The following is a 26,921-nucleotide window of genomic DNA, read 5'->3' as shown; positions in this document are numbered from 1 at the left end:
CGTGTGCGTACGTGTGTACAGCTGTTTGACCGGCTCCGGGAGGAGAATCCAGACTTCCAGAAGAAGATCATCCCTGTTAGCAGTGAGCTCACACAGCCTGGACTCGCTCTGAGTGATGAAGACGTACATACACTCACTCAGTCTGTCCACATCATCTTCCACTGCGCCGCCACCATCCGCTTCGACGAGCCGCTCAAGTACGACACACACACACACACACACACACACACACACACACACATACATGAGCACACAAACACTTGTGCTCATACAAGCGCACGCACACATGCACAAATGCGCACAAGGATGCGTGCACACACACACACAGGTCTCCCATAGACCTCACACACACACACTGGTGTCCCATAGACCTGAAAACACACTCCCATCCAAAAAAGCAGAAACCATGGAAAATACAAATGAAATTCCATAAAGCTGAAAATAAATAGAGGAAAAACGGGGAAATAGCAGACGTGCCCTTATTAAGCAGGTTATCAGTCCTGCAGGTTGTTTTCCTGACTGATCCTGGAGGATTCATCAATACCATTCTGAATACAGAGCAACTTTTAACTTCTACTGTACTGAGAGAGAGGAGTGCAAAACACCACAGATTATCATCAGTTACATCAGTTACAGTGATGAGGGAGAGAGGGCTGCTTATGAGACTTTATCTAGATCAACTTCTCCTGCTCAAGCTCCAGAAGCTCCTTCACAGTTCACACAAGATATAAAACCAGAGAGAAAAGTGTTCCTCTGTCTGGTGGACCTGAGATCAAGATACGAATCTTACATCATCTACTATCATCTTATGTTTTCATTTGTGGTATTTAGCAGACGTCCGTGTCCAGAGTGCCGTACAAAAGTGCTTTGGGTCTCCATAAATCTACACTGGTGCACTGGATTACAGACTTAATATAAATCTGACTACAACTCTGTTTAGAGTTTTTTATTTATTTATTTTTTTAACAAAGCAAACTAGGAAAGTGCTAATTTAAGTGTTTCAGGAAGATGAAGGTCTTCACCCATCACTTGAAGATAGTAGTCAGGGACTCTGCTGTATGGACATCTAGGGGAAGTTCATTGAAGTGTACTTACCTCTTATTCTGAGAGAAGGTGGTACCAGTGGAGCAGTGCTGGAGGATCTCAGACAGCGTAGTGTGAGGTGTGATGAGGTCACTGAGGTGAGATGGTGCTGGTCCATTTCTGGCCTTGTAGGCAAACATCAGTGTTTTGAATCTGATACGTGCAGCTACTGGAAGCCAGTGGAGGAGCAGCAGTGGGGTGGTGTGGGAGAACTTGGGCAGATTGAACACAAGCCGTGCAGCTGCGTTTTGGATCATTTGCAGTGGACGAATAGCGTTCAGGGGAAGACCTGCAGCAGAGAGCTGCAGTAGTCCAGTCTCGAAATCACAAGAGACTGAACATGAACCTGGGCAGCCTGTGTGGAGAGAAATGATCAAATCTTTCAGATGTTTTAGAGAAGAAATTGACAGGAGCGAGCAACATTAGTGACATGTGGGAAGAAGGACAGTTGATTGTCCATAGTTACCCCAAGGTTACGAGCAGTGGCTGAAGGAGAGAGCAGAGAGTCGTGAAGTGTTATTTGGAGATCTTCATGAGACATTCATGTTTGCTGCACCTCTGATAAACCTGCTAATGATTTTAAGTCACTTTTAGACTCATTAGATCTGGCTCAGTCCATTTCCTGTCCCACCCATAGGTTAGGTCACACTCTTGACCTTATTATCTCTCGTGGGGTGATTGTGTCAGATTGTGAGGTCAAGGATTTTCCCATCTCTGACCATTTTTTATACGGTTTGACATTTGTCCTGTTTCGCCTGCAACAACGTCTACTGCCCCTCATCGTCGTCGCATTATTACCTCATCTACAGTTGATGATTTTGTCGCTGCCTTCTCTGTTTCTGATCTCGCCTCTTTGTCCGGACCATTTCCTCGCCTTCTTCCATACCATCTGCTCCCAGATTATGGACTCTGTTGCGCCATACAAGGTGAAGTCGACCAATGGTCCATTGGACCCCTGGCTCAATGATACAACTCGGGCCCTCAGGCGCCGGTGTAGACAGGCTGAGCGAAGATGGAAGAAGGATAGGCTGCAGGTGTCGCTGGAGATGTTTAGAGACAGTCTTGCCACCTACCAGAGTGCACTGAAGGAAGCTAAAGGACAGTACCTTTCTGCTCTCATCAACAACAATAGCCACCGCCCTGGAATTTTAATCAGCACTATCAATTCTGTCATAAATCCGCTGTCGTCTGTCGTCTTGAATGACGTTTCTGAAAAACAAATGCAATGCATTCAGACAAAAAAATTTTTTTTAACAAGGTTTTGTCTGTTAGGCAAACCATTACACAAGTCCCCGCTGTTGCCATGTCTACTTGTGCGGCCCAAAGTGTGCTAGAGAACTTTGATGCTGTTACTCTGGTGGACCTCAGGAAAGCTGTCCACGAGTTGAAGCCCACCACCTGCCCTCTAGACGCTGTTCCTGCCAGGATTTTGAAGGAGGCTGTTGACATCATAGGTCCCATTCTTGTCTCCTTCATAAACAGCTGCTTTAGCGTGGGTACTGTTCCCGCTGCTTTCAAACACGCTATTGTTAGACCGCTGCTCAAGAAACCCAAACTTGATCTCTCCATACCAACTACCGCCCTATATCTAACCTGTCATTGTTGTCTAAGTTGATGGAGAAGCTTGTTTTCACCCAGCTTCAGTCTCAGCTTTAACTGCACGGCATTGGTGATACATTTCAGTCCGGTTTCAGGTCAAGACATAGCACTGAATCAGCATTATTGAGGGTCCATAATGACATTCTTGGAGCCTTGGATGGTAAAAGCTCTGTGGATTTGGTGTTACTGGACCTTACCGCTGCATTTGACACCGTGGATCACGCCATCCTCATCTCTCGTCTTCAACATGTTGTTGGTCTGCAGGGTGCAGTGCTAAATTGGTTCTCTTCATACCTCACTAACAGAACTTTTTCAGTAATGCTGGATGATCATCCTTCCTCGGTTGCTCCTCTGTCATCTGGTGTGCCCCAAGGATCTATTCTTGGTCCTATTCTGTTCTCACTCTATATGCTGCCACTTGGTCAACTCATCTCCAATCATAATGTTCAATTTCATTTCTATGCTGACGACCTCCAGATCTATCTTCCTGTGATTCAGAGTAATCGTTCTGCATTGGACCCTCTCCATAGATGCCTTCAGGATGTTAAACAGTGGCTTTCCCAGAACTTCCTTCATCTAAATGAAGAAAAGACTGATTATATCCTGTTTAGCTCAGACTTACCCAGCAGTTCTCTGAGTTTTGGTCCTCTTACACCTTAGTTTGCACCTACCGTGCGTAACCTGGGTGTTATTTTTGACCAAAGTATGCACTTCGATAAGCAGATCAGTGCAGTAGTGAAGGCGAGCTTTTATCAGCTAAGGCTCCTCAGCAAGGTCAAATCATTCTTGTCCAAAGCTGACCTTGAAAAAGCTATACATGCCTTCATCAGCTCGAGGATTGACTATTGTAATGCCCTTTACACTGGACTTAACCAATCACTTTTAAATCGGCTCCAAATGGTACAAAACGCGGCAGCTCACCTTCTCACCAACACCTCCAAGTGCTCCCACATCACCCCTGTCCTCCGCTCGCTTCATTGGCTTCTGGTGCGGTTTAGGGTGGAGTATAAGGTCCTGCTGTTTGTGTTCAAGGCAATCAATGATCTGGCTCCGCCATACCTCGCCGAATTATTAAAGGTCTACCAACCAGCCAGAACTCTTCGCTCCTGTGGACTTACCTCTCTGGTTGTTCCAAAATGCAAGTATAAAAAGTTTGGAGGCCGTTCATTTGCTGTCCAGGGACCAACGCTGTGGAATGCACTTCCAGCACACATACGATGCACTTCCAGCACACATACGATGCATCACTGAGCTGAGTATTTTTAAATCGCAGTTGAAAACTCATTTATTCAGACAAGCTTTTAACACATAGCCCTGAATCTACTGCTATTTTATGTTCATTGTGACTTATTTTTTATTTTTTAATATATTACTTTTAATTAAATTATTTTATTTTTAATATTTATTTTTTGCTTTACTGGAAAGCGCCTTGTGCCCCTGTTGGTGGTTGTAATGCGCTTTATAAATAAAGTTTGATTGATTGATTGATTGAGTTTTAGTTGATTAACACTCATTTATGAAGATATGTCTGTTAAGCATGCCGAGATCCGAGCGGAAGCTGTAGTATCTGATGGAGGGAAACAAAAGATGAGTTGAGTGTCATCTGCATAGCAGTGGATGTGACTTCACAAATGGAGTGGGTATAGAAGGAGAAAAGGGGGGAACCAAGTACCGAGCCTTGTGGCACACCAGTGGAGAGTCTTGATAGTCTTGAGGCTCTTAAGTGTAGATAAGAGAGTCTTGTGGATGACTGTGTCGAATGCTGCTGAAAGGCTAAGGAGGATGAGTACAGATGACAGCTTGGCTGAACGAGCAGCATGCAATTTCTCAGAAACAGTCAAAAGGGCTTCTCTGTGGAATGTGCCACTTTGAACCCAGACTGGTTCGGATCATTGAGGTTGTTAAATTTAATTCATGTTTATTTGTATTGAGCTTTTAATAATGTACATTGTCTCAGAGCAGCTTTACACAGATAATGTGGTGATAAAGAAGGAATAATACTTATAAGTGTAAGTTTGTCCCTGATGAACAAGTCGGTGGAGACTGTGGTGAAGGATAAACTCCCTGGATCCTGTTCACAGCCCTCAAGCTTTTCCATCCAATAATCATCTTACATCATCTTGCTTTATCTTAGGAGGATTAGACACACTGCTTCTGTGATCTAGAAAAGAGCATGATTTATACACCTGCTGTTACAGACTATTGTGTGTGTGTGTGTGTGTGTGTGTGTGTGTGTGTGTGTGTGTGTGTGTGTGTGTGTGTGTGTGTGTCAGTCAGTGTCAATCCAGGACTGTGTGTGTGTTAATCTTACAGTACTGTTGCTCTTAATGATTAATGCTTTTATACCCGGACTGTGTTGACGTGTGTGTGTGTGTGTGTGTGTGTGTGTGTGTGTGTGTGTGTGTGTGTGTGTGTGTTACTCAGACATGCTCTACAGCTGAACGTGATTGGGACGCAGCAGCTCCTGTCTCTGGCGCAGCAGATGAAGCAGCTTCAAGCGTTTATTCACATCTCCACTGCATACGCCAACTGCAACCGCCATCATATTGATGAGGTCATTTACCCTCCACCTGTAGAACCCAACAAACTCATCCACTCACTGGAGTAAGTACACACACACACACACACACACACACACACACCTGTAGAACCCAACAAACTCATCCACTCACTGGAGTAAGTACACACACACACACACACACACACACACACACACACACACACACACCTGTAGAACCCAACAAACTCATCCACTCACTGGAGTAAGTACACACACACACACACACACACACACACACACACACACCTGTAGAACCCAACAAACTCATCCACTCACTGGAGTAAGTACACACACACACACACACACACACACACACACACACACACACACACACACACACACCTGTAGAACCCAACAAACTCATCCACTCACTGGAGTAAGTACACACACACACACACACACACACACACACACACACACACCTGTAGAACCCAACAAACTCATCCACTCACTGGAGTAAGTACACACACACACACACACACACACACACACACACACACACACACACACCTGTAGAACCCAACAAACTCATCCACTCACTGGAGTAAGTACACACACACACACACACACACACACACACCTGTAGAACCCAACAAACTCATCCACTCACTGGAGTAAGTACACACACACACACACACACACACACACACCTGTAGAACCCAACAAACTCATCCACTCACTGGAGTAAGTACACACACACACACACACACACACACACACCTGTAGAACCCAACAAACTCATCCACTCACTGGAGTAAGTACACACACACACACACACACACACACACACACACACACACACACACACACACACCTGTAGAACCCAACAAACTCATCCACTCACTGGAGTAAGTACACACACACACACACACACCTGTAGAACCCAACAAACTCATCCACTCACTGGAGTAAGTACACACACACACACACACACACACACACACACACACACACACACACACACACACACCTGTAGAACCCAACAAACTCATCCACTCACTGGAGTAAGTACACACACACACACACACACACACACACACACACACACCTGTAGAACCCAACAAACTCATCCACTCACTGGAGTAAGTACACACACACACACACACACACACACACACACACACACACACACACACACACACCTGTAGAACCCAACAAACTCATCCACTCACTGGAGTAAGTACACACACACACACACACACACACACACACACACACACACACCTGTAGAACCCAACAAACTCATCCACTCACTGGAGTAAGTACACACACACACACACACACACACACACACACACCTGTAGAACCCAACAAACTCATTCACTCACTGGAGTAAGTACACACACACACACACACACACACACACACCTGTAGAACCCAACAAACTCATCCACTCACTGGAGTAAGTACACACACACACACACACACACACACACACACCTGTAGAACCCAACAAACTCATCCACTCACTGGAGTAAGTACACACACACACACACACACACACACACACACACACACACACACACCTGTAGAACCCAACAAACTCATCCACTCACTGGAGTAAGTACACACACACACACACACACACACACACACACACACACACCTGTAGAACCCAACAAACTCATCCACTCACTGGAGTAAGTACACACACACACACACACACACACACACACACACACACACACACACACACACCTGTAGAACCCAACAAACTCATCCACTCACTGGAGTAAGTACACACACACACACACACACACACACACATACACACACCTGTAGAACCCAACAAACTCATCCACTCACTGGAGTAAGTACACACACACACACACACACACACACACACACACACACACACACCTGTAGAACCCAACAAACTCATCCACTCACTGGAGTAAGTACACACACACACACACACACACACACACACCTGTAGAACCCAACAAACTCATCCACTCACTGGAGTAAGTACACACACACACACACACACACACACACCTGTAGAACCCAACAAACTCATCCACTCACTGGAGTAAGTACACACACACACACACACACACACACACCTGTAGAACCCAACAAACTCATCCACTCACTGGAGTAAGTACACACACACACACACACACACACACACACACACACACACACACACACACCTGTAGAACCCAACAAACTCATCCACTCACTGGAGTAAGTACACACACACACACACACACCTGTAGAACCCAACAAACTCATCCACTCACTGGAGTAAGTACACACACACACACACACACACACACACACACACACACACACACACACACCTGTAGAACCCAACAAACTCATCCACTCACTGGAGTAAGTACACACACACACACACACACACACACACACACACACACACACACACACACACACACACACACACACACACACACACCTGTAGAACCCAACAAACTCATCCACTCACTGGAGTAAGTACACACACACACACACACACACACACACACACACACACACACCTGTAGAACCCAACAAACTCATCCACTCACTGGAGTAAGTACACACACACACACACACACACACACACACACACACACACACACACACCTGTAGAACCCAACAAACTCATCCACTCACTGGAGTAAGTACACACACACACACACACACACACACACCTGTAGAACCCAACAAACTCATCCACTCACTGGAGTAAGTACACACACACACACACACACACACACACACACACACACACACACACACACCTGTAGAACCCAACAAACTCATCCACTCACTGGAGTAAGTACACACACACACACACACACACACACACACACACACACACACACACACACACACACACCTGTAGAACCCAACAAACTCATCCACTCACTGGAGTAAGTACACACACACACACACACACACACACACACACACACCTGTAGAACCCAACAAACTCATCCACTCACTGGAGTAAGTACACGTATACACACACACACACACACACACACACACACACACACACCTGTAGAACCCAACAAACTCATCCACTCACTGGAGTAAGTACACACACACACACACACACACCTGTAGAACCCAACAAACTCATCCACTCACTGGAGTAAGTACACACACACACACACACACACACACACACACACACACACCTGTAGAACCCAACAAACTCATCCACTCACTGGAGTAAGTACACGTACACACACACACACACACACACACACACACACACACACACACACCTGTAGAACCCAACAAACTCATCCACTCACTGGAGTAAGTACACACACACACACACACACACACACACACACACACACACACACACACACACCTGTAGAACCCAACAAACTCATCCACTCACTGGAGTAAGTACACACACACACACACACACACACACACCTGTAGAACCCAACAAACTCATCCACTCACTGGAGTAAGTACACACACACACACACACACACACCTGTAGAACCCAACAAACTCATCCACTCACTGGAGTAAGTACACACACACACACCTGTAGAACCCAACAAACTCATCCACTCACTGGAGTAAGTACACACACACACACACACACACACACACACACACACACACACACACACACACACACCTGTAGAACCCAACAAACTCATCCACTCACTGGAGTAAGTACACACACACACACACACACACCTGTAGAACCCAACAAACTCATCCACTCACTGGAGTAAGTACACACACACACACACACACACCTGTAGAACCCAACAAACTCATCCACTCACTGGAGTAAGTACACACACACACACACACACACACACACACACACCTGTAGAACCCAACAAACTCATCCACTCACTGGAGTAAGTACACACACACACACACACACACACCTGTAGAACCCAACAAACTCATCCACTCACTGGAGTAAGTACACACACACACACACACACACACACACACACCTGTAGAACCCAACAAACTCATCCACTCACTGGAGTAAGTACACACACACACACACACACACACACACACACACACACACACACACACACACACACACCTGTAGAACCCAACAAACTCATCCACTCACTGGAGTAAGTACACACACACACACACACACACACACACACACACACACACACACCTGTAGAACCCAACAAACTCATCCACTCACTGGAGTAAGTACACACACACACACACACACACACACACACACACACACACACACACCTGTAGAACCCAACAAACTCATCCACTCACTGGAGTAAGTACACACACACACACACACACACACCTGTAGAACCCAACAAACTCATCCACTCACTGGAGTAAGTACACACACACACACACACACACACACACACACACACACACACACACACACCTGTAGAACCCAACAAACTCATCCACTCACTGGAGTAAGTACACACACACACACACACACACACACACACACACACACACACACACACACACACACACCTGTAGAACCCAACAAACTCATCCACTCACTGGAGTAAGTACACACACACACACACACACACACACACACACACACACACCTGTAGAACCCAACAAACTCATCCACTCACTGGAGTAAGTACACGTACACACACACACACACACACACACACACACACACACACACCTGTAGAACCCAACAAACTCATCCACTCACTGGAGTAAGTACACACACACACACACACACACACCTGTAGAACCCAACAAACTCATCCACTCACTGGAGTAAGTACACACACACACACACACACACACACACACACACACACACACACACACACACACCTGTAGAACCCAACAAACTCATCCACTCACTGGAGTAAGTACACGTACACACACACACACACACACACACACACACACACACACACCTGTAGAACCCAACAAACTCATCCACTCACTGGAGTAAGTACACACACACACACACACACACACACACACACACACACACACACACACACACCTGTAGAACCCAACAAACTCATCCACTCACTGGAGTAAGTACACACACACACACACACACACACACACCTGTAGAACCCAACAAACTCATCCACTCACTGGAGTAAGCACACACACACACACACACACACACACCTGTAGAACCCAACAAACTCATCCACTCACTGGAGTAAGTACACACACACACACACACACACACACCTGTAGAACCCAACAAACTCATCCACTCACTGGAGTAAGTACACACACACACACACACACACACACACCTGTAGAACCCAACAAACTCATCCACTCACTGGAGTAAGTACACACACACACACACACACACACACCTGTAGAACCCAACAAACTCATCCACTCACTGGAGTAAGTACACACACACACACACACACACACACCTGTAGAACCCAACAAACTCATCCACTCACTGGAGTAAGTACACACACACACACACACACACACACACACACACACACACACACACACACACACACACACACACCTGTAGAACCCAACAAACTCATCCACTCACTGGAGTAAGTACACACACACACACACACACACCTGTAGAACCCAACAAACTCATCCACTCACTGGAGTAAGTACACACACACACACACACACACACACACACACACACCTGTAGAACCCAACAAACTCATCCACTCACTGGAGTAAGTACACACACACACACACACACACACACACACACACACACACACACACACACACACACACACCTGTAGAACCCAACAAACTCATCCACTCACTGGAGTAAGTACACACACACACACACACACACACACACACACACACACACACACCTGTAGAACCCAACAAACTCATCCACTCACTGGAGTAAGTACACACACACACACACACACACACACACACACACACACACACACACCTGTAGAACCCAACAAACTCATCCACTCACTGGAGTAAGTACACACACACACACACACACACACACACACACACACACAAACACACACACACACCTGTAGAACCCAACAAACTCATCCACTCACTGGAGTAAGTACACGTACACACACACACACACACACACACACACACACCTGTAGAACCCAACAAACTCATCCACTCACTGGAGTAAGTACACACACACACACACACACACACACACACACACACACACCTGTAGAACCCAACAAACTCATCCACTCACTGGAGTAAGTACACACACACACACACACACACACACACACACACACACACACACACCTGTAGAACCCAACAAACTCATCCACTCACTGGAGTAAGTACACACACACACACACACACACACACACACACCTGTAGAACCCAACAAACTCATCCACTCACTGGAGTAAGTACACGTACACACACACACACACACACACACACACACACACACACACACACACACCTGTAGAACCCAACAAACTCATCCACTCACTGGAGTAAGTACACACACACACACACACACACACACACACACACACACACACACACACACACACACACACACACCTGTAGAACCCAACAAACTCATCCACTCACTGGAGTAAGTACACACACACACACACACACACACACACACACACACACACACCTGTAGAACCCAACAAACTCATCCACTCACTGGAGTAAGTACACGTACACACACACACACACACACACACACACACACACACACACCTGTAGAACCCAACAAACTCATCCACTCACTGGAGTAAGTACACACACACACACACACACACACACACACACACACACACACACACACACACACCTGTAGAACCCAACAAACTCATCCACTCACTGGAGTAAGTACACGTACACACACACACACACACACACACACACACACACACACACACACACACACACACCTGTAGAACCCAACAAACTCATCCACTCACTGGAGTAAGTACACACACACACACACACACACACACACACACACACACACACACACACACACACACCTGTAGAACCCAACAAACTCATCCACTCACTGGAGTAAGTACACACACACCTGTAGATCCCAACAAACTCATCCACTCACTGGAGTAAGTACACACACACACACACACACACACACCTGTAGAACCCAACAAACTCATCCACTCACTGGAGTAAGTACACACACACACACACACACACACACACACACCTGTAGAACCCAACAAACTCATCCACTCACTGGAGTAAGTACACGTACACACACACACACACACACACACACACACACACACACACACACACACACACCTGTAGAACCCAACAAACTCATCCACTCACTGGAGTAAGTACACACACACACACACACACACACACACACACACACACACACACACACACACACCTGTAGAACCCAACAAACTCATCCACTCACTGGAGTAAGTACACACACACACACACACACACAGACACACACACACACACACACCTGTAGAACCCAACAAACTCATCCACTCACTGGAGTAAGTACACGTACACACACACACACACACACACACACACACACACACACACACACACACACCTGTAGAACCCAACAAACTCATCCACTCACTGGAGTAAGTACACACACACACACACACACACCTGTAGAACCCAACAAACTCATCCACTCACTGGAGTAAGTACACACACACACACACACACACACACACACCTGTAGAACCCAACAAACTCATCCACTCACTGGAGTAAGTACACACACACACACACACACACACACACACACACACACCTGTAGAACCCAACAAACTCATCCACTCACTGGAGTAAGTACACACACACACACACACACACACACACACACACACACACACCTGTAGAACCCAACAAACTCATCCACTCACTGGAGTAAGTACACACACACACACACACACACACACCTGTAGAACCCAACAAACTCATCCACTCACTGGAGTAAGTACACACACACACACACACACACACACACACACACACACACACACACCTGTAGAACCCAACAAACTCATCCACTCACTGGAGTAAGTACACACACACACACACACACACACACACACACACACACACACACACCTGTAGAACCCAACAAACTCATCCACTCACTGGAGTAAGTACACACACACACACACACACACACACACACACACACACCTGTAGAACCCAACAAACTCATCCACTCACTGGAGTAAGTACACACACACACACACACACACACACACACACACACACACACACACACACACACACACACACCTGTAGAACCCAACAAACTCATCCACTCACTGGAGTAAGTACACACACACACACACACACACACACACACCTGTAGAACCCAACAAACTCATCCACTCACTGGAGTAAGTACACACACACACACACACACACACACACACACACACCTGTAGAACCCAACAAACTCATCCACTCACTGGAGTAAGTACACACACACACACACACACACACACACACACACACACACACCTGTAGAACCCAACAAACTCATCCACTCACTGGAGTAAGTACACACACACACCTGTAGAACCCAACAAACTCATCCACTCACTGGAGTAAGTACACGTACACACACACACACACACACACACACACACACACACACACACACCTGTAGAACCCAACAAACTCATCCACTCACTGGAGTAAGTACACGTACACACACACACACACACACACACACACACACACACACACACACCTGTAGAACCCAACAAACTCATCCACTCACTGGAGTAAGTACACACACACACACACACACACACACACACACCTGTAGAACCCAACAAACTCATCCACTCACTGGAGTAAGTACACGTACACACACACACACACACACACACACACACACACACACACACACACACACACCTGTAGAACCCAACAAACTCATCCACTCACTGGAGTAAGTACACACACACACACACACACACACACACACACACACACCTGTAGAACCCAACAAACTCATCCACTCACTGGAGTAAGTACACACACACACACACACACACACACACACACACACACACACACACCTGTAGAACCCAACAAACTCATCCACTCACTGGAGTAAGTACACACACACACACACACACACACACACACACACCTGTAGAACCCAACAAACTCATCCACTCACTGGAGTAAGTACACACACACACACACACACACACACACACACACACACACACACACACACACACACACACACCTGTAGAACCCAACAAACTCATCCACTCACTGGAGTAAGTACACGTACACACACACACACACACACACACACACACACACACACACACACACACACCTGTAGAACCCAACAAACTCATCCACTCACTGGAGTAAGTACACACACACACACACACACACACACACACACACACACACACACCTGTAGAACCCAACAAACTCATCCACTCACTGGAGTAAGTACACACACACACACACACACACACACACACACACACACACACACACACACACACACACACACCTGTAGAACCCAACAAACTCATCCACTCACTGGAGTAAGTACACGTACACGTACACACACACACACACACACACACACACACACACACACACACACACACACCTGTAGAACCCAACAAACTCATCCACTCACTGGAGTAAGTACACACACACACACACACACACACACACCTGTAGAACCCAACAAACTCATCCACTCACTGGAGTAAGTACACACACACACACACACACACACACACACACACACACACACACACACACACACACACACACACACACACACACCTGTAGAACCCAACAAACTCATCCACTCACTGGAGTAAGTACACACACACACACACACACACACACACACACACACCTGTAGAACCCAACAAACTCATCCACTCACTGGAGTAAGTACACACACACACACACACACACACACACACACACCTGTAGAACCCAACAAACTCATCCACTCACTGGAGTAAGTACACACACACACACACACACACCTGTAGAACCCAACAAACTCGTACGCGCGCGCGCACACACACACACACACGCACACACCCCTGTAGAACCCAACAAACTCATCCACTCACTGAAGTAAGTACACACACACACACACACCTGTAGAACCCAACAAACTCATCCACTCACTGGAGTAAGTACACACACACACACACACACACACACACACACACACACACACACACACACACACCTGTAGAACCCAACAAACTCATCCACTCACTGAAGTAAGTACACACACACACACCTGTAGAACCCAACAAACTCATCCACTCACTGGAGTAAGTACACACACACACACACACACACACACACACACACACCTGTAGAACCCAACAAACTCATCCACTCACTGAAGTAAGTACACACACACACACACCTGTAGAACCCAACAAACTCATCCACTCACTGGAGTAAGTACACACACACACACACACACACACACACACACACCTGCTGGAGGTGTTGATGGTCGAGTGGTGAGATGGTCAGGACGGGTGTGAGGTGTGAGACCAGGAGTTTTAAATCTACAGTAAACTCATTCAGGTCATCAGACGGTGGTTGATTCCCTACAGAGCTGGAGGATGGTGTTCTTGTAGCTTGTGGTGTCCCTCAGGACCTTCCACACTGAAGCAGGGTCACTGGCTGAAATCTGATCTTCCAGCTTTTTAGAGTTGCTTCTTTTCTCTACTCTAATCTCGTGTGTGTGTGTGTGTGTGTGTGTGTGTGTGTGTGTGTGTGTGTGTGTGTGTGTGTGTGTGTGTGTGTGTGTGTGTGTGTCACTTTACCCCTGGCCTGGTTGTACAAGATCCTGTCCCCATTCCTGCTCCTCTTTGGCCTGATGAAGCTGTTTGAGTTTTACTGTGAATCACGATTGTTGTATGTTAAATGAGTCCTGGTAGAAATGCAGAAATCCTCACAGAAGCTGATATTAGATGTTACAGAGTCTGTGAGCTTCATTTAGATCAGAAGCAGCAGCTACAAAAACACTCTAATCAGTGCAGTAAAAACAGGCTTGCGATGTCGGCTCTTTCATTGCTCCATCTTTTTACAGTCTTCACTACAGGTTCTTTCCCGTATGTAGGGAGACGATGAAGCAGGCAGTGGCCTGAGTCCTAAAGCAGCTCTGCAGATGGAGTGATATGAACACTTTATGGTGGTGTAGCAGTGCACAGAATGTTTTTGTCTCTGGTAGAACATGTAATATGCTGTTTGAAGTTTGGAAGTCTGTGTGGTTAGTGCTGGTACTGAAGAGAGAATACAGCACAGGGTGGTGTGTATCCTGGAGGCTGTAATCCTGCAGTATTTCAGAGCTTCTGTACACATGAAACCTGAGATGTTGGAGGTTATGTGTTGTTACAGTGTGTGTGTGTGTGTGTGTGTGTGTGTGTGTGTGTGTGTGTGTGTGTGTGTTAGGTGGATGGATGATTCGATCATTCGTGACATCACGCCGAGGCTGATTGGTGATTGGCCAAACACGTACACCTACACCAAAGCGCTGGCGGAGAGCATGGTGCAGAAAGAGAGCAGCAAACTCAACGTGGCCATCATCAGACCCTCCATCGTAGGGGCTAGCTGGCAGGAACCATTCCCTGTGAGATAGAACTCCTCTCTCACACTCACACTCACACACACACACACACACACACACACACACACACACCATACTCCTCTCTCACACACACACTTCTCACAGCAATGCACACAGAAGGTCTGCTGTCTAACCCTATCTCTGTGTGTGTGTGTGTGTGTGTGTGTGTGTGTGTGTGTGTGTGTGTGTGTGTGTGTGTGTGTGTGTGTGTGTGTTTAGGGCTGGATTGATAACTTTAACGGTCCGAGTGGAGTCTTCATTGCGGTAAATATATTTGTAATGTTTATCATTAATCCAGACAGATGCAGGAATCATGCAGTTAGGTGGCAGTGGTGTGTGTAAGATCTGCAGATACCAGTCACTTCACTGAATGTTCACCTCAAACTTGAAGTCTTATGAAGATCTCAGATGTGCTGGTTTTAATATTTCCCAAACTGCTGATCTCCTGGAATTTTCACACACAGACGTTTAGGATCACTCAGACTGGTGTTAAAAACTCAACACTGAGTAGTGCCAGTCGTGTGGTGGGACCACGGTGTTAGTGACTGAGATCAAAGGAAAATGACCACTGACTTAAACTGCCATAAGGGGGTTAGTAACTCAATCATCTGCTAGAGTCCACATCAGGTTGTTCTCCTCTCAGCCAAGAACAGGAATGTGAGATTTGCCTACAGTGGCTATAGCTAAAGATCACCTGGACTTTTTAATAAGTTTTCAGCTGGTCAGTGAGGGTGATACTGTGCCCATGGTAGCCCACTCCTTTTCTCACAGCAGAGATTTTCTGTTCATTCTTTTCTTATCATCTCTGGTTTTAGATCAAATCCCTGCGTGTGTGAGTGTACCAGTGTAATACCACACTGTATCAACAGATAGATCAGGGGCCAGGGGGATGAGTAGATGGACAGACAGGACAATGGATGAATACTGATTTTGTGTGTGTGTGTGTGTGTGTGTGTGTGTGTGTGTGTGTGTACAGGCTGGAAAGGGGATCTTGAGGACAATGAGAGCCAGTAATGATGCAGTAGCAGATCTGATTCCAGTCGATGTAGTGATCAACCTCACACTTGCTGCAGGGTGGTACACTGCAGTGCACAGGTACACACACACACACACACACACTTTCAAAGAAGTAGATGCCGACCCCACAAACATGGCGTACCAGTGCTATTTGAATTCCACTTCATGTGGAGTTTGGACGTTGGACCTTTGAGTGTTTAAAGGCTCTGGCATGGAGAAGCTGGTGTTGGATTTGTGATGATCTCAGATGTTAAGTTGCTCAGTAGCTCCTGGTTCTATAATCTCAAATGACTGTAAAAGACTGTAGAAAGATCATCAGTCATAATCACACACTCCAGTGCTCATGTTAGTTCTCACTCTCCAGTGTTCTGTAGTGTTTAAAGACTATAATCACACTCTTGATGTCACCCACATGAGGATGAGGTTTTGCTTTTGAGTCTGGTTCCTCTCAAGGTTTCTTCCTCATAACATCTAAGGGAGTTTTTCCTTCACCACAGTCACCATGGTGCTCATCAGTGATACACACACACCATTCACCTTCACTGTTACATTCTGTAAAGCTGCTTTGAGATGATGTGTGTTGTGCAAATTGAATTAGAAATTGACTTCACACACACACACACACACACACACACACACACACACTGTAGAAACACAAAGATGAAAGTGTGTCTGTGTGTGTTCTGAGAAATAAAATGGGTTTAATGGGAAAACTGAAACTTGGCCAACTTGCACTGACTCAAACCAAACGTCCACCTCACTCAGAAATGTCCCCAACTCGTACCTCTCCAACCTCAGTCTGAGAAATATCAGCTGCAGCTCCGATAAGCGCCGCCTAAACTTGAGGTTTTCATTTAAAAAGAGTTTTTATCTTTTATAAAACAGCTGAACTGGACTTCTACAGTGTTTGTGATTTATTTGAGACATGAGGAAACATTAACACACATTCGCTCTCTGGCCAAAACATTCACTGTGTGCTAATGTGCAGGGTTGCCAAGTTTCAGATAAATCCCTACCTACACAGAAAGAATTTGCCCAAGTTGGGTAAAAAGAGGAATTTCACATTTTCAAAAAGTGTTAGTGAGAAACTAGTGAATTGTGGTGCACACACATTTCTAATTCACAGGAATACCTTTTGCATCACCCTGCTGACAAAACTGCTGTGTGTCACATGGGATGTTCTGTTATTGTGTTTATAATAAGATTTATTATCAACAGTATTATTTACTTTATTCTGTGTGTGTGTGTGTGTGTGTGTGTGTGTGTGTGTGTGTGTGTGTGTGTGTTCAGGCCGAAGTCTGCTCTGGTGTATAACTGTACAACAGGAGGGATTAACCCTTTCCACTGGGGAGAGATCGGTACGTATGGAACACTGAGTAGAGTCCAGGTCTACAGTGGTGAGGAAAAGTGCTGCATGTTTGTCACACTCTAATGTTTCAGATCATCAAACTAATTTAAATATTAGTAACAGAGAACACAAGTGAACACAACATGCAGAACTACATGGCTCTGTGTGAAAAAGTGTTTGCTCCCCTGTTAAAACTGTGGTTTATCACACCTGAGTTGAATTTCTCTCACCACACCCAGGCCTGATTACTGCCACACCTGTTCACCATCAAGAAATCTCTTAAATAGGACCTGAAGTGAAGTAGACCAGAAGATCCTCAAAAGCCAGACATCATGCCAAGATCCAAAGAAATTCAGAAACAAATGAGAAAGATAGTGAGCACTATCAGTCTAGAGAAGGTTATAAAGCCGTTTCTAAAGCTTTGGGACTCCAGAGAACCACAGTAAGAGACATTCACAAATGGCAAAAACATGGAACAGTGGAGAACCTTCCCAGGAGTGGCCGACCAAAATTACCCCAAGAGCACAGCGATGACTCATACAAGAGCTCACAAAAGACCCCACAACATCCAAAGAACTGCAGCCTCACCTGCCTCAGTTAACGGTCAGTGTTTATGACTCCACCATGAGAAGAAGAATAAAGAAGGCAAAAATGGTCTGCATGGCAGAGCTCCAAGACCAAAACCGCTGCTGAGCAAAAAGAACATAAATGGTCGTCTCAGTTTTGCCAGAAAACATCTTGATGATCCCCAAGACTTTTGGGGAAATACTCTGTGGACTGATGAGACAAAAGTTGAAAAAGTTGAAGTTTGGAAAGTGTGTGTCCCATTACTTCTGGCATAAAAGTAACACCACACAGTGTGAAATAAAACATCATCCCAGCAGTAAAATATGGTGGTGGTAGTGTGATGGTCTGTGGATGTTCTGCTGCTTCAGAACCTGGAAGACTTGCTGTGATCAATGGAAACATGAATTGTGCTGTTTAATAAAAGATCCTGATGGAGAATATCTGGCCATCTGTTCGTGACCTCAAGCTGAAGCGAACTTGGGTTCTGATCCAAAACACACCAGCAAGTTCACCTCTGAATGGCTGAAGACTTTGGAGTGGCCTAGTCAAAGCCTGACCTGAATCCTATTGAGATGCTGTGACATGACCTTAAAAACGGGTTCATGCTTAAAAACCCTCCAATGTGGCAGAATTACAACAAATCTGCAGAGATGAGTGGAGTAAAATTCCTCCACAGCGCAGAAACAGACTCAGTGCAGGTTTTCACAAACACTTGATTGCAGTTGTTGCTGCTGAGGGTGGCCCAAGCAGTTACTAGGTTTAGGGGGGCAAACACTTTTTCACACGTGAGCATGTAGTTTTGAAATTAGTTTTCCCTCAATAATAAAAAGCTTCATTTAAAAACTGCATGTTGTTCACTTGTGTTCTCTTTTACTAATATTTAAATTAGTTTGATGATCTGAAACATTAAAGTGTAAAGAAATCCCTCTTTCACGCCACTGTACATCTGTTTCACCACACACATCACACATCAGTGGTGTTAGTGTGTGTTTACAGTCTGTACAGGCAGAACACTGGATTTTGTTAGGAAGTGTGTGTTAGTGATCTCACACACACTGTACTAAACTGTACTAAACTGCCATCAGAGCATCACGTGATGTCGACGTTTAAGCGGAACCCTCTGGAGCAGGCGTTCCGGCGGCCCAATGCTAACATCACCTCCAACTACCTGATTTATCAGTACTGGATCCTGGTGAGCCACAAGTTCCCTGCTTTCCTCTACGACCTGTTCCTCAGGCTGTCCGGACAAAAACCCCAGTAAGCGAGCACTGAACTACTGCACAACAGCACCCCCTGCTGATAACCTCTACACACCTCTACACACACCTGTACACAGCTCAACACAAAACTGTACACAACTAAATCCACACACACACCTGCACTCATCTCTACACACCTTCAAACACCTCTGCACACACCTTCATACACCTGCACATACCTCTACACACAGCTGTGCACACCTCTACATGGAACTGTACACAAATAAATTCACACACACACACCTGGCTGATCATGTTCACACAGTGTTTGGGGGAGTGGTAGTTCAGAGGTAATGGTTATTGATCTGAAGGTTGGGGTTCAAGCCTTGGTATCACTAAGCTGCCGCTCTCTGGCCCTTGAGCGAGGCCCTTAACCCTCTGTGCTCTAGGGGCACTGTATCATGGCTGACACTGCGCTCTGACCTCCGCTTCCCAACAAGCCGGGATATGAGAAGAAAAGAATTTCACTGTGCTGTAATGTTTACGTGACAAATACAATCTATTCTATTCTTTAGCATCTTTAATCATTCATCAGAGCAGAAATAAGGATGTACAGTAAATACACATCTGTAAACAACTGCACACACACACACACACACATCTGTTTCCTCTTAGTGTCTTGGTTCTTCTCTAAAGCATTAAGGTCTGCTCCTGTGTTCCTGTGTGTGCAGAATGATGAGGATCTTTAACAGGCTCCATAAAGCCATTGGACTGTTGGAGTATTTCAGCAGTCAGGACTGGGAGTGGAATTCAGACAACATGAACATGCTGATGAACCAGCTGAGCACTGAGGACCGCAAGGTACACACACTACACCGAGAGCTCATCCAGCTTTTCTTCTCTTCTTCCTGTCACAGTGATGTGTGTGTGTGTGTGTGTGTGTGTGTGTGTGTGATCTCATTGTTTCTCTCTCAGACGTTTAACTTTGATGTGCATCAGCTGAACTGGCCTGAGTACATTGAGAATTACTGCATCGGCACCAAGAAATACGTCCTGAACGAGGACATGGCCGATATTCCAGCTGCCAGACAGCACCTGCGCAAGTATGACAAACACACACACACACACACACACACGTTACATTCTAAAGTAGCTTAATTTCCACTATTAAACTTGACATATCTCTTTGTTGCTGTTTCAGACTGAGGAACATCCGTTACACGTTTAACACCGTCCTGCTTGTCTTCATCTGGCGTGTGTTTATCGCTCGCTCTCAGATGGCCAGAAACATCTGGTACTTTGTCGTCAGTTTGTGCTTTAAGTTCCTCTCCTACTTCAAAGCCTCGAGTACCCTTACCAACTAAACAGTGTTCTCCTGAAACCTTCTCCTCCAGAGATCCACCTCACCACATCATCTCCAGACTGTCTCACTCTACTCCACTTTAGACCAGGTTGTGTCTGGGCTCATTTACACACTTCCCCCGGTTTACTGCAGCATCGTCCAGACTGACCCAGTCCACCTCAGTGTAGCCTCATCTCCCCCTGTCCTGGTCTACAGCCAGTCCACTGGCATCGACCTGCCCCAGTCCGGTATGCCTGAGGGTACCCTGGACCTGCCCATGTTATCTGCAGTCTACTAAATTCTACGCTGGGCTAACCCCCAGTCTGCCCCCCTGGTCTGACCGTCTGCCCCCTGGTCATCTTAAACACACCCCAGTCACACAACCCTCTGTGTCAGTGTCTGTAACCCTGTTTTGCCCCATATCTGTATGTGTCTGGATGTTTTTGAGCTCCTCACTTTTTCCACACTGTATCTGCAGTATTCCCAATTTTCTCCTGGTCTGAATTTACTACTTTCTGTCCCCCACCCCCCCATGGCTAACTCCGCCTCCCAATGATCAGCCCCGCCCCCTCCCAGTCTTAAACCACTGACCAATCTGTTAGCAAATAAATGGACTGCCCCTGTTAGTTACCCCGGGGTACTGAGGGTGGAGTGGTGTGATGCCTGAGCATGTCCACTCTTTTTACTGTTTCTTCTTTGAAAAAAAAAATTATCTAAGGAAAAAGAAACGTCTATATATGCAACAGCCGCTCACTTCTCCTGCAGACCTGTTTCTTCTTCTTCTTCTTCTTCTTCTTCTTATTATTATTATTATTATTATTATTATTATTATTATTATTATTATTATTATTAGATAAAGACTTGACTTTTTTTTAAGTTTAATTTTAATCATAATAGTGTTGAAAGATTCTGACTTCTGCTAAATATGTTAAGTTCAGAAAGGTGTGTGTGTGTGTGTGTGTGTGTGTGTGTGTGTGTGTGTGTGTGTGTGTGTGCGTGTGCGTGTGCGCACATACTTCAGTTTGGTCCAAAGGTCTGTGTTCACCAGGAACAGTTTTTATTTAATCAGCTATCAAACACTAAACACTGTTCACACACACACACACACACACACACACACACACACACGCACTCGTGTAAACTCATGAGGATGTTAATTCCTTGGCGGTGTGTAACGAGCAGTTTGTTGATATCTGATGAATGAGAGGTTTTGTATTTGTGAGTGAATGATGATGATGATGATGATGATGATGATGATGATTCTGACAGTAATCTGTTGGAGCTAAAGCCTGAGTGTGTTCCTGTGCTGCTCCTATATATATCTTTTGTTCTCCAGCTCTTGTAAGTTCCTTTTTACAGAGTGTAATATTTTTCTTCTTCTTATCAGAGATGAGCTCCATCAGCTTAGTGAGGACGTGACGAGTTTAGAACTAGAGATAATCTTTACGGTTTGTCCCTTACACCCAGCACATTTCTATTCTAGCGTTGAGCTGCCTGTTAGCTACAGTGTTCCTCTGGACAGAAGGAGTGGTGTAGGAGTACAGCGCCCCCTGCTGTGATCTCCTGTAGTCAGGTGGAGCAGGTGGAGCTGACTCAAACGTTTACTGACGCACAGACTGCCCTCTGTTCATACAATGCCAAACCAAACCACACATTTATTGTGTGTGTGTGTGTGTGTGTGTGTGTGTGTGTGTGTGTGTGTGTGTGTGTGTGTGTGAGTGAGTGAGTACTGTTCCCGAGTGCTTCGCATACTGAAGATATTTCCACAGCTGCCATATTACAGTACAGACCTCGTCTTCCTCCGTCCCCCTTCCCATCACTCACCACGTCTGATCCCAGTCTGATTTAAATGACCCAGAACGACTTCCTGTTTATTCTCCTTCCCTTCACCTGATTCTCTTCATCATCACCTCAGTCTCATTACAAATCACTGTTTCTCCTTTTCACACTTTTTTAAAAGTCACACACTCCATTTTTTTACACACCATGAACACCTTCATGTCTTAAATAAAAGTGTGCAATTGAAAACCCGACTCTTATTCTTTCTTTGTGTTTGTACATTTACATTTGTGGAATTTAGCAGGCGTCCGTGTCCAGAGTCTCTGGTAATGAATAAATCTACACTGTACACAAGATTACAAACTTAATATAAATATAACTCTTGAATTCTACAAACTTAGAAAGTGCAAAAGTGTTTCAGGAAGATGTTCAGACATCTAGGGGAAGTTCATTCCACCACCTCGGTGCCAGAACAGAGAAGAGCCTTGAAGTGTACTTGCCTCTCATTCTGAGAGAAGGTGGTACCAGTGGAGCAGTGCTGGAGGATCTCAGACAGCGTGGTGCAGTGTGAGGTGTGATGAGGTCACTGAGGTAAGATGGTGCTGGTCCATTTTTGGTCTTGTAGGCACCATCAGTGTTTTGAAGCAGCTACTGGAAGCCAGTGGAGGAGCAGCAGTGGGGTGGTGTGGGAGAACTTGGGCAGATTGAACACAAGTCGTGCAGCTGCATTTTGGATCATTTGCAGTGGATGAATAGCGTTCAGGGGAAGACCTGCAGCAGAGAGCTGCAGTAGTACAGTCTCAAAATCACAAGAGACTGAAGAAGCACCTGGGCAGCCTGTGTGGAGAGAAACAGTCAAATCCTTCAGATGTTTTAGAGAAGAAATCCACAGGAGCGAGCAACATTAGCGACATGTGGGAAGAAGAACAGTTGATTGTCCATAGTTAGCCCAAGGTTACGAGCAGTGGCTGAAGGAGAGAGCAGAGAGTCGTGAAGTGTTATTTGGAGATCTTAACCTGGAGATGAATTACCTGGGATGATCAGCAGTTCTGTTTTGCTGGGGTTGAGTTTTAGTTGATGAACACTCATTTATGAAGATATGTCTGTTAAGCATGCCAAGATCCGAGCGGAAGCTGTGGTATCTGATGGAGAGAAAGAAATGATTAGTTGAGTGTCTTCTGCATAGCAGTGGTAAGAAAACCCATGTGAGGATGTGACTTCACCAATGGAGTGGCTATAGAAGGAGAAAAGGGGGGGACCAAGTACAGAGCCTTGTGGGACACCAGTGGTAAGTTTTGATACCGAGGCTCTTGAGTGTAGATAAGAGAGTCTTGTGGATGACTGTGTCGAATGCTGCTGAAAGGTCCAGGAAGATAAGTACAGATGACAGCTTGGCTGATCGAGCAGCATCCAGTTTCTCAGAAACAGTCAAAAGGGCCGTCTCTGTGGAATGTTTAGGATCATGGAGGTTGTTCTGTGAGAGATAAACAGACAGTTGGTTAAAAACAGTGCATTCCAGAGATTTAGAAAGAAAGGAGAGAAGTGATACCGGTCTGTAGTTATTGAAGTCTGATGTGTCCAGAGACTCTGCTTCTTTAAGATGGGAATGACCCTTGCTTGCTTAAAGGTAAGACTGTAGAGTATTGTACAGCTCTGTAACTCTAAGCACTGTAACTCTGCAGCTTTTTGTGCAAGAGTGAAGGAGAAGGTCTTCCTGAGTGGAGAACCTGACAATAACCGTGTGTGCGCTGCTCAGAGCAGTTGGGGAATCACCTAGTAAAGACAAGTTTGCAGGTGGAATTTGACCAGCATGGAGTTCAGAAAGTAAGCGAGTTGTAAGAATTACAGACTGCCTCAATCCAGATTCCACCCCACGCTATATCAAATTCAGCTCATCCTCAAAACGGCTTAAATTTGATAAAAAAAGTAGTTATGTAGTTTGATGAAGAATTTCAGTTGTATCAATCTTAATCATAGTCTTAATTGAATCAGTCTGGGAGAGGCAGCAAGCCATCAAGGACCATCTCTAACCAAAAGGTGTCTGAGACCATGATTATCATTTAAACAATACCCCATCCTGACCTGCTGGGGGGCCGGCACCAGCAAAGGTGTCAACAACAGTGACTTCCATCTCGATCACCCAGCCAGTTGTTCCTTTATGCATGTCCTACATCTAATTTACATTTAAAGGATGACTGCGATAGCTTCTATCTGGTCCAGTAGCAGGGCTATGAAACAGTTGGCGCGTTCTCATAATCGACATCGCTCCCTTGTCAACATTAATATGACTGACTCTGTGATTAAGCACACCGCTACTGTCAATGGAACAAATAAACACTGTGCCCTTCTAAATTGTCGATCTATCTCAGACAAAGGCACCTATATGAATGAGCTAATAGTTGACAATAAATATGACATGTTATTTCTCACAGAGACTTGGCAGGTACCAGCTGATTTTATCCAGCTGAATCTGCTTACCGCTATTGGATATCGACATATGTCAGAACCACGTACAACTGGTAAAGAGGGTGGTCTTGCTGTCATTTTTCGTGCGTCTTTAACTGTCTCTAAACTGTTTTTTTACAATACCACGACATTTGAGTACATGGTTATGAAGTTTGGTATCAAACATCCCGTTGTACTTATATTAATTTACAGACCACCTAAACAACAAAGTGACTTTTTCTCAGAACTCAGTGAACTACTGACCCAAGCATGTGCTGTATCATCCCAAGTTCTTCTTCTTGGTGATTTCAACATTCATGTTGATACTGCTTGCTCCACTGCTACTCAGCTAAATGTTGTCTTTGACTGTTTTGACCTCATCCAGCATGTTAATTTTCCAACTC

General features: G+C 45.5%; 1 protein-coding gene across 4 annotated transcripts in view; it reads left to right on the top strand.

Annotated features, from left to right (window-relative positions):
- Positions 1-24,321, top strand: part of LOC310719381 (fatty acyl-CoA reductase 1) — a 45,569-nt gene extending 21,248 nt beyond the window's left edge. For all 4 annotated transcript variants that reach the window (XM_083529043.1, XM_083529044.1, XM_083529041.1 and 1 more), the window contains 10 exons: positions 22-197; positions 5,107-5,286; positions 16,646-16,823; positions 17,040-17,084; positions 17,797-17,915; positions 19,128-19,195; positions 20,838-21,009; positions 21,683-21,812; positions 21,927-22,054; positions 22,153-24,321. In XM_083529043.1, the coding sequence (XP_083385169.1) occupies positions 22-197; positions 5,107-5,286; positions 16,646-16,823; positions 17,040-17,084; positions 17,797-17,915; positions 19,128-19,195; positions 20,838-21,009; positions 21,683-21,812; positions 21,927-22,054; positions 22,153-22,315 (1,359 nt within the window). In that variant the 3' untranslated portion in view covers positions 22,316-24,321. The remainder of the gene's footprint in view (positions 1-21; positions 198-5,106; positions 5,287-16,645; positions 16,824-17,039; positions 17,085-17,796; positions 17,916-19,127; positions 19,196-20,837; positions 21,010-21,682; positions 21,813-21,926; positions 22,055-22,152) is intronic.
- The last annotated feature ends 2,600 nt before the right edge of the window (positions 24,322-26,921 follow it).

The sequence above is a fragment of the Silurus aristotelis genome, assembly GCF_946808225.1.
Source record: "Silurus aristotelis genome assembly, chromosome: 24".
NCBI classification, from domain to species: Eukaryota; Metazoa; Chordata; class Actinopteri; order Siluriformes; family Siluridae; genus Silurus; species Silurus aristotelis.
This window is presented reverse-complemented; position numbering and strand designations above follow the sequence as displayed.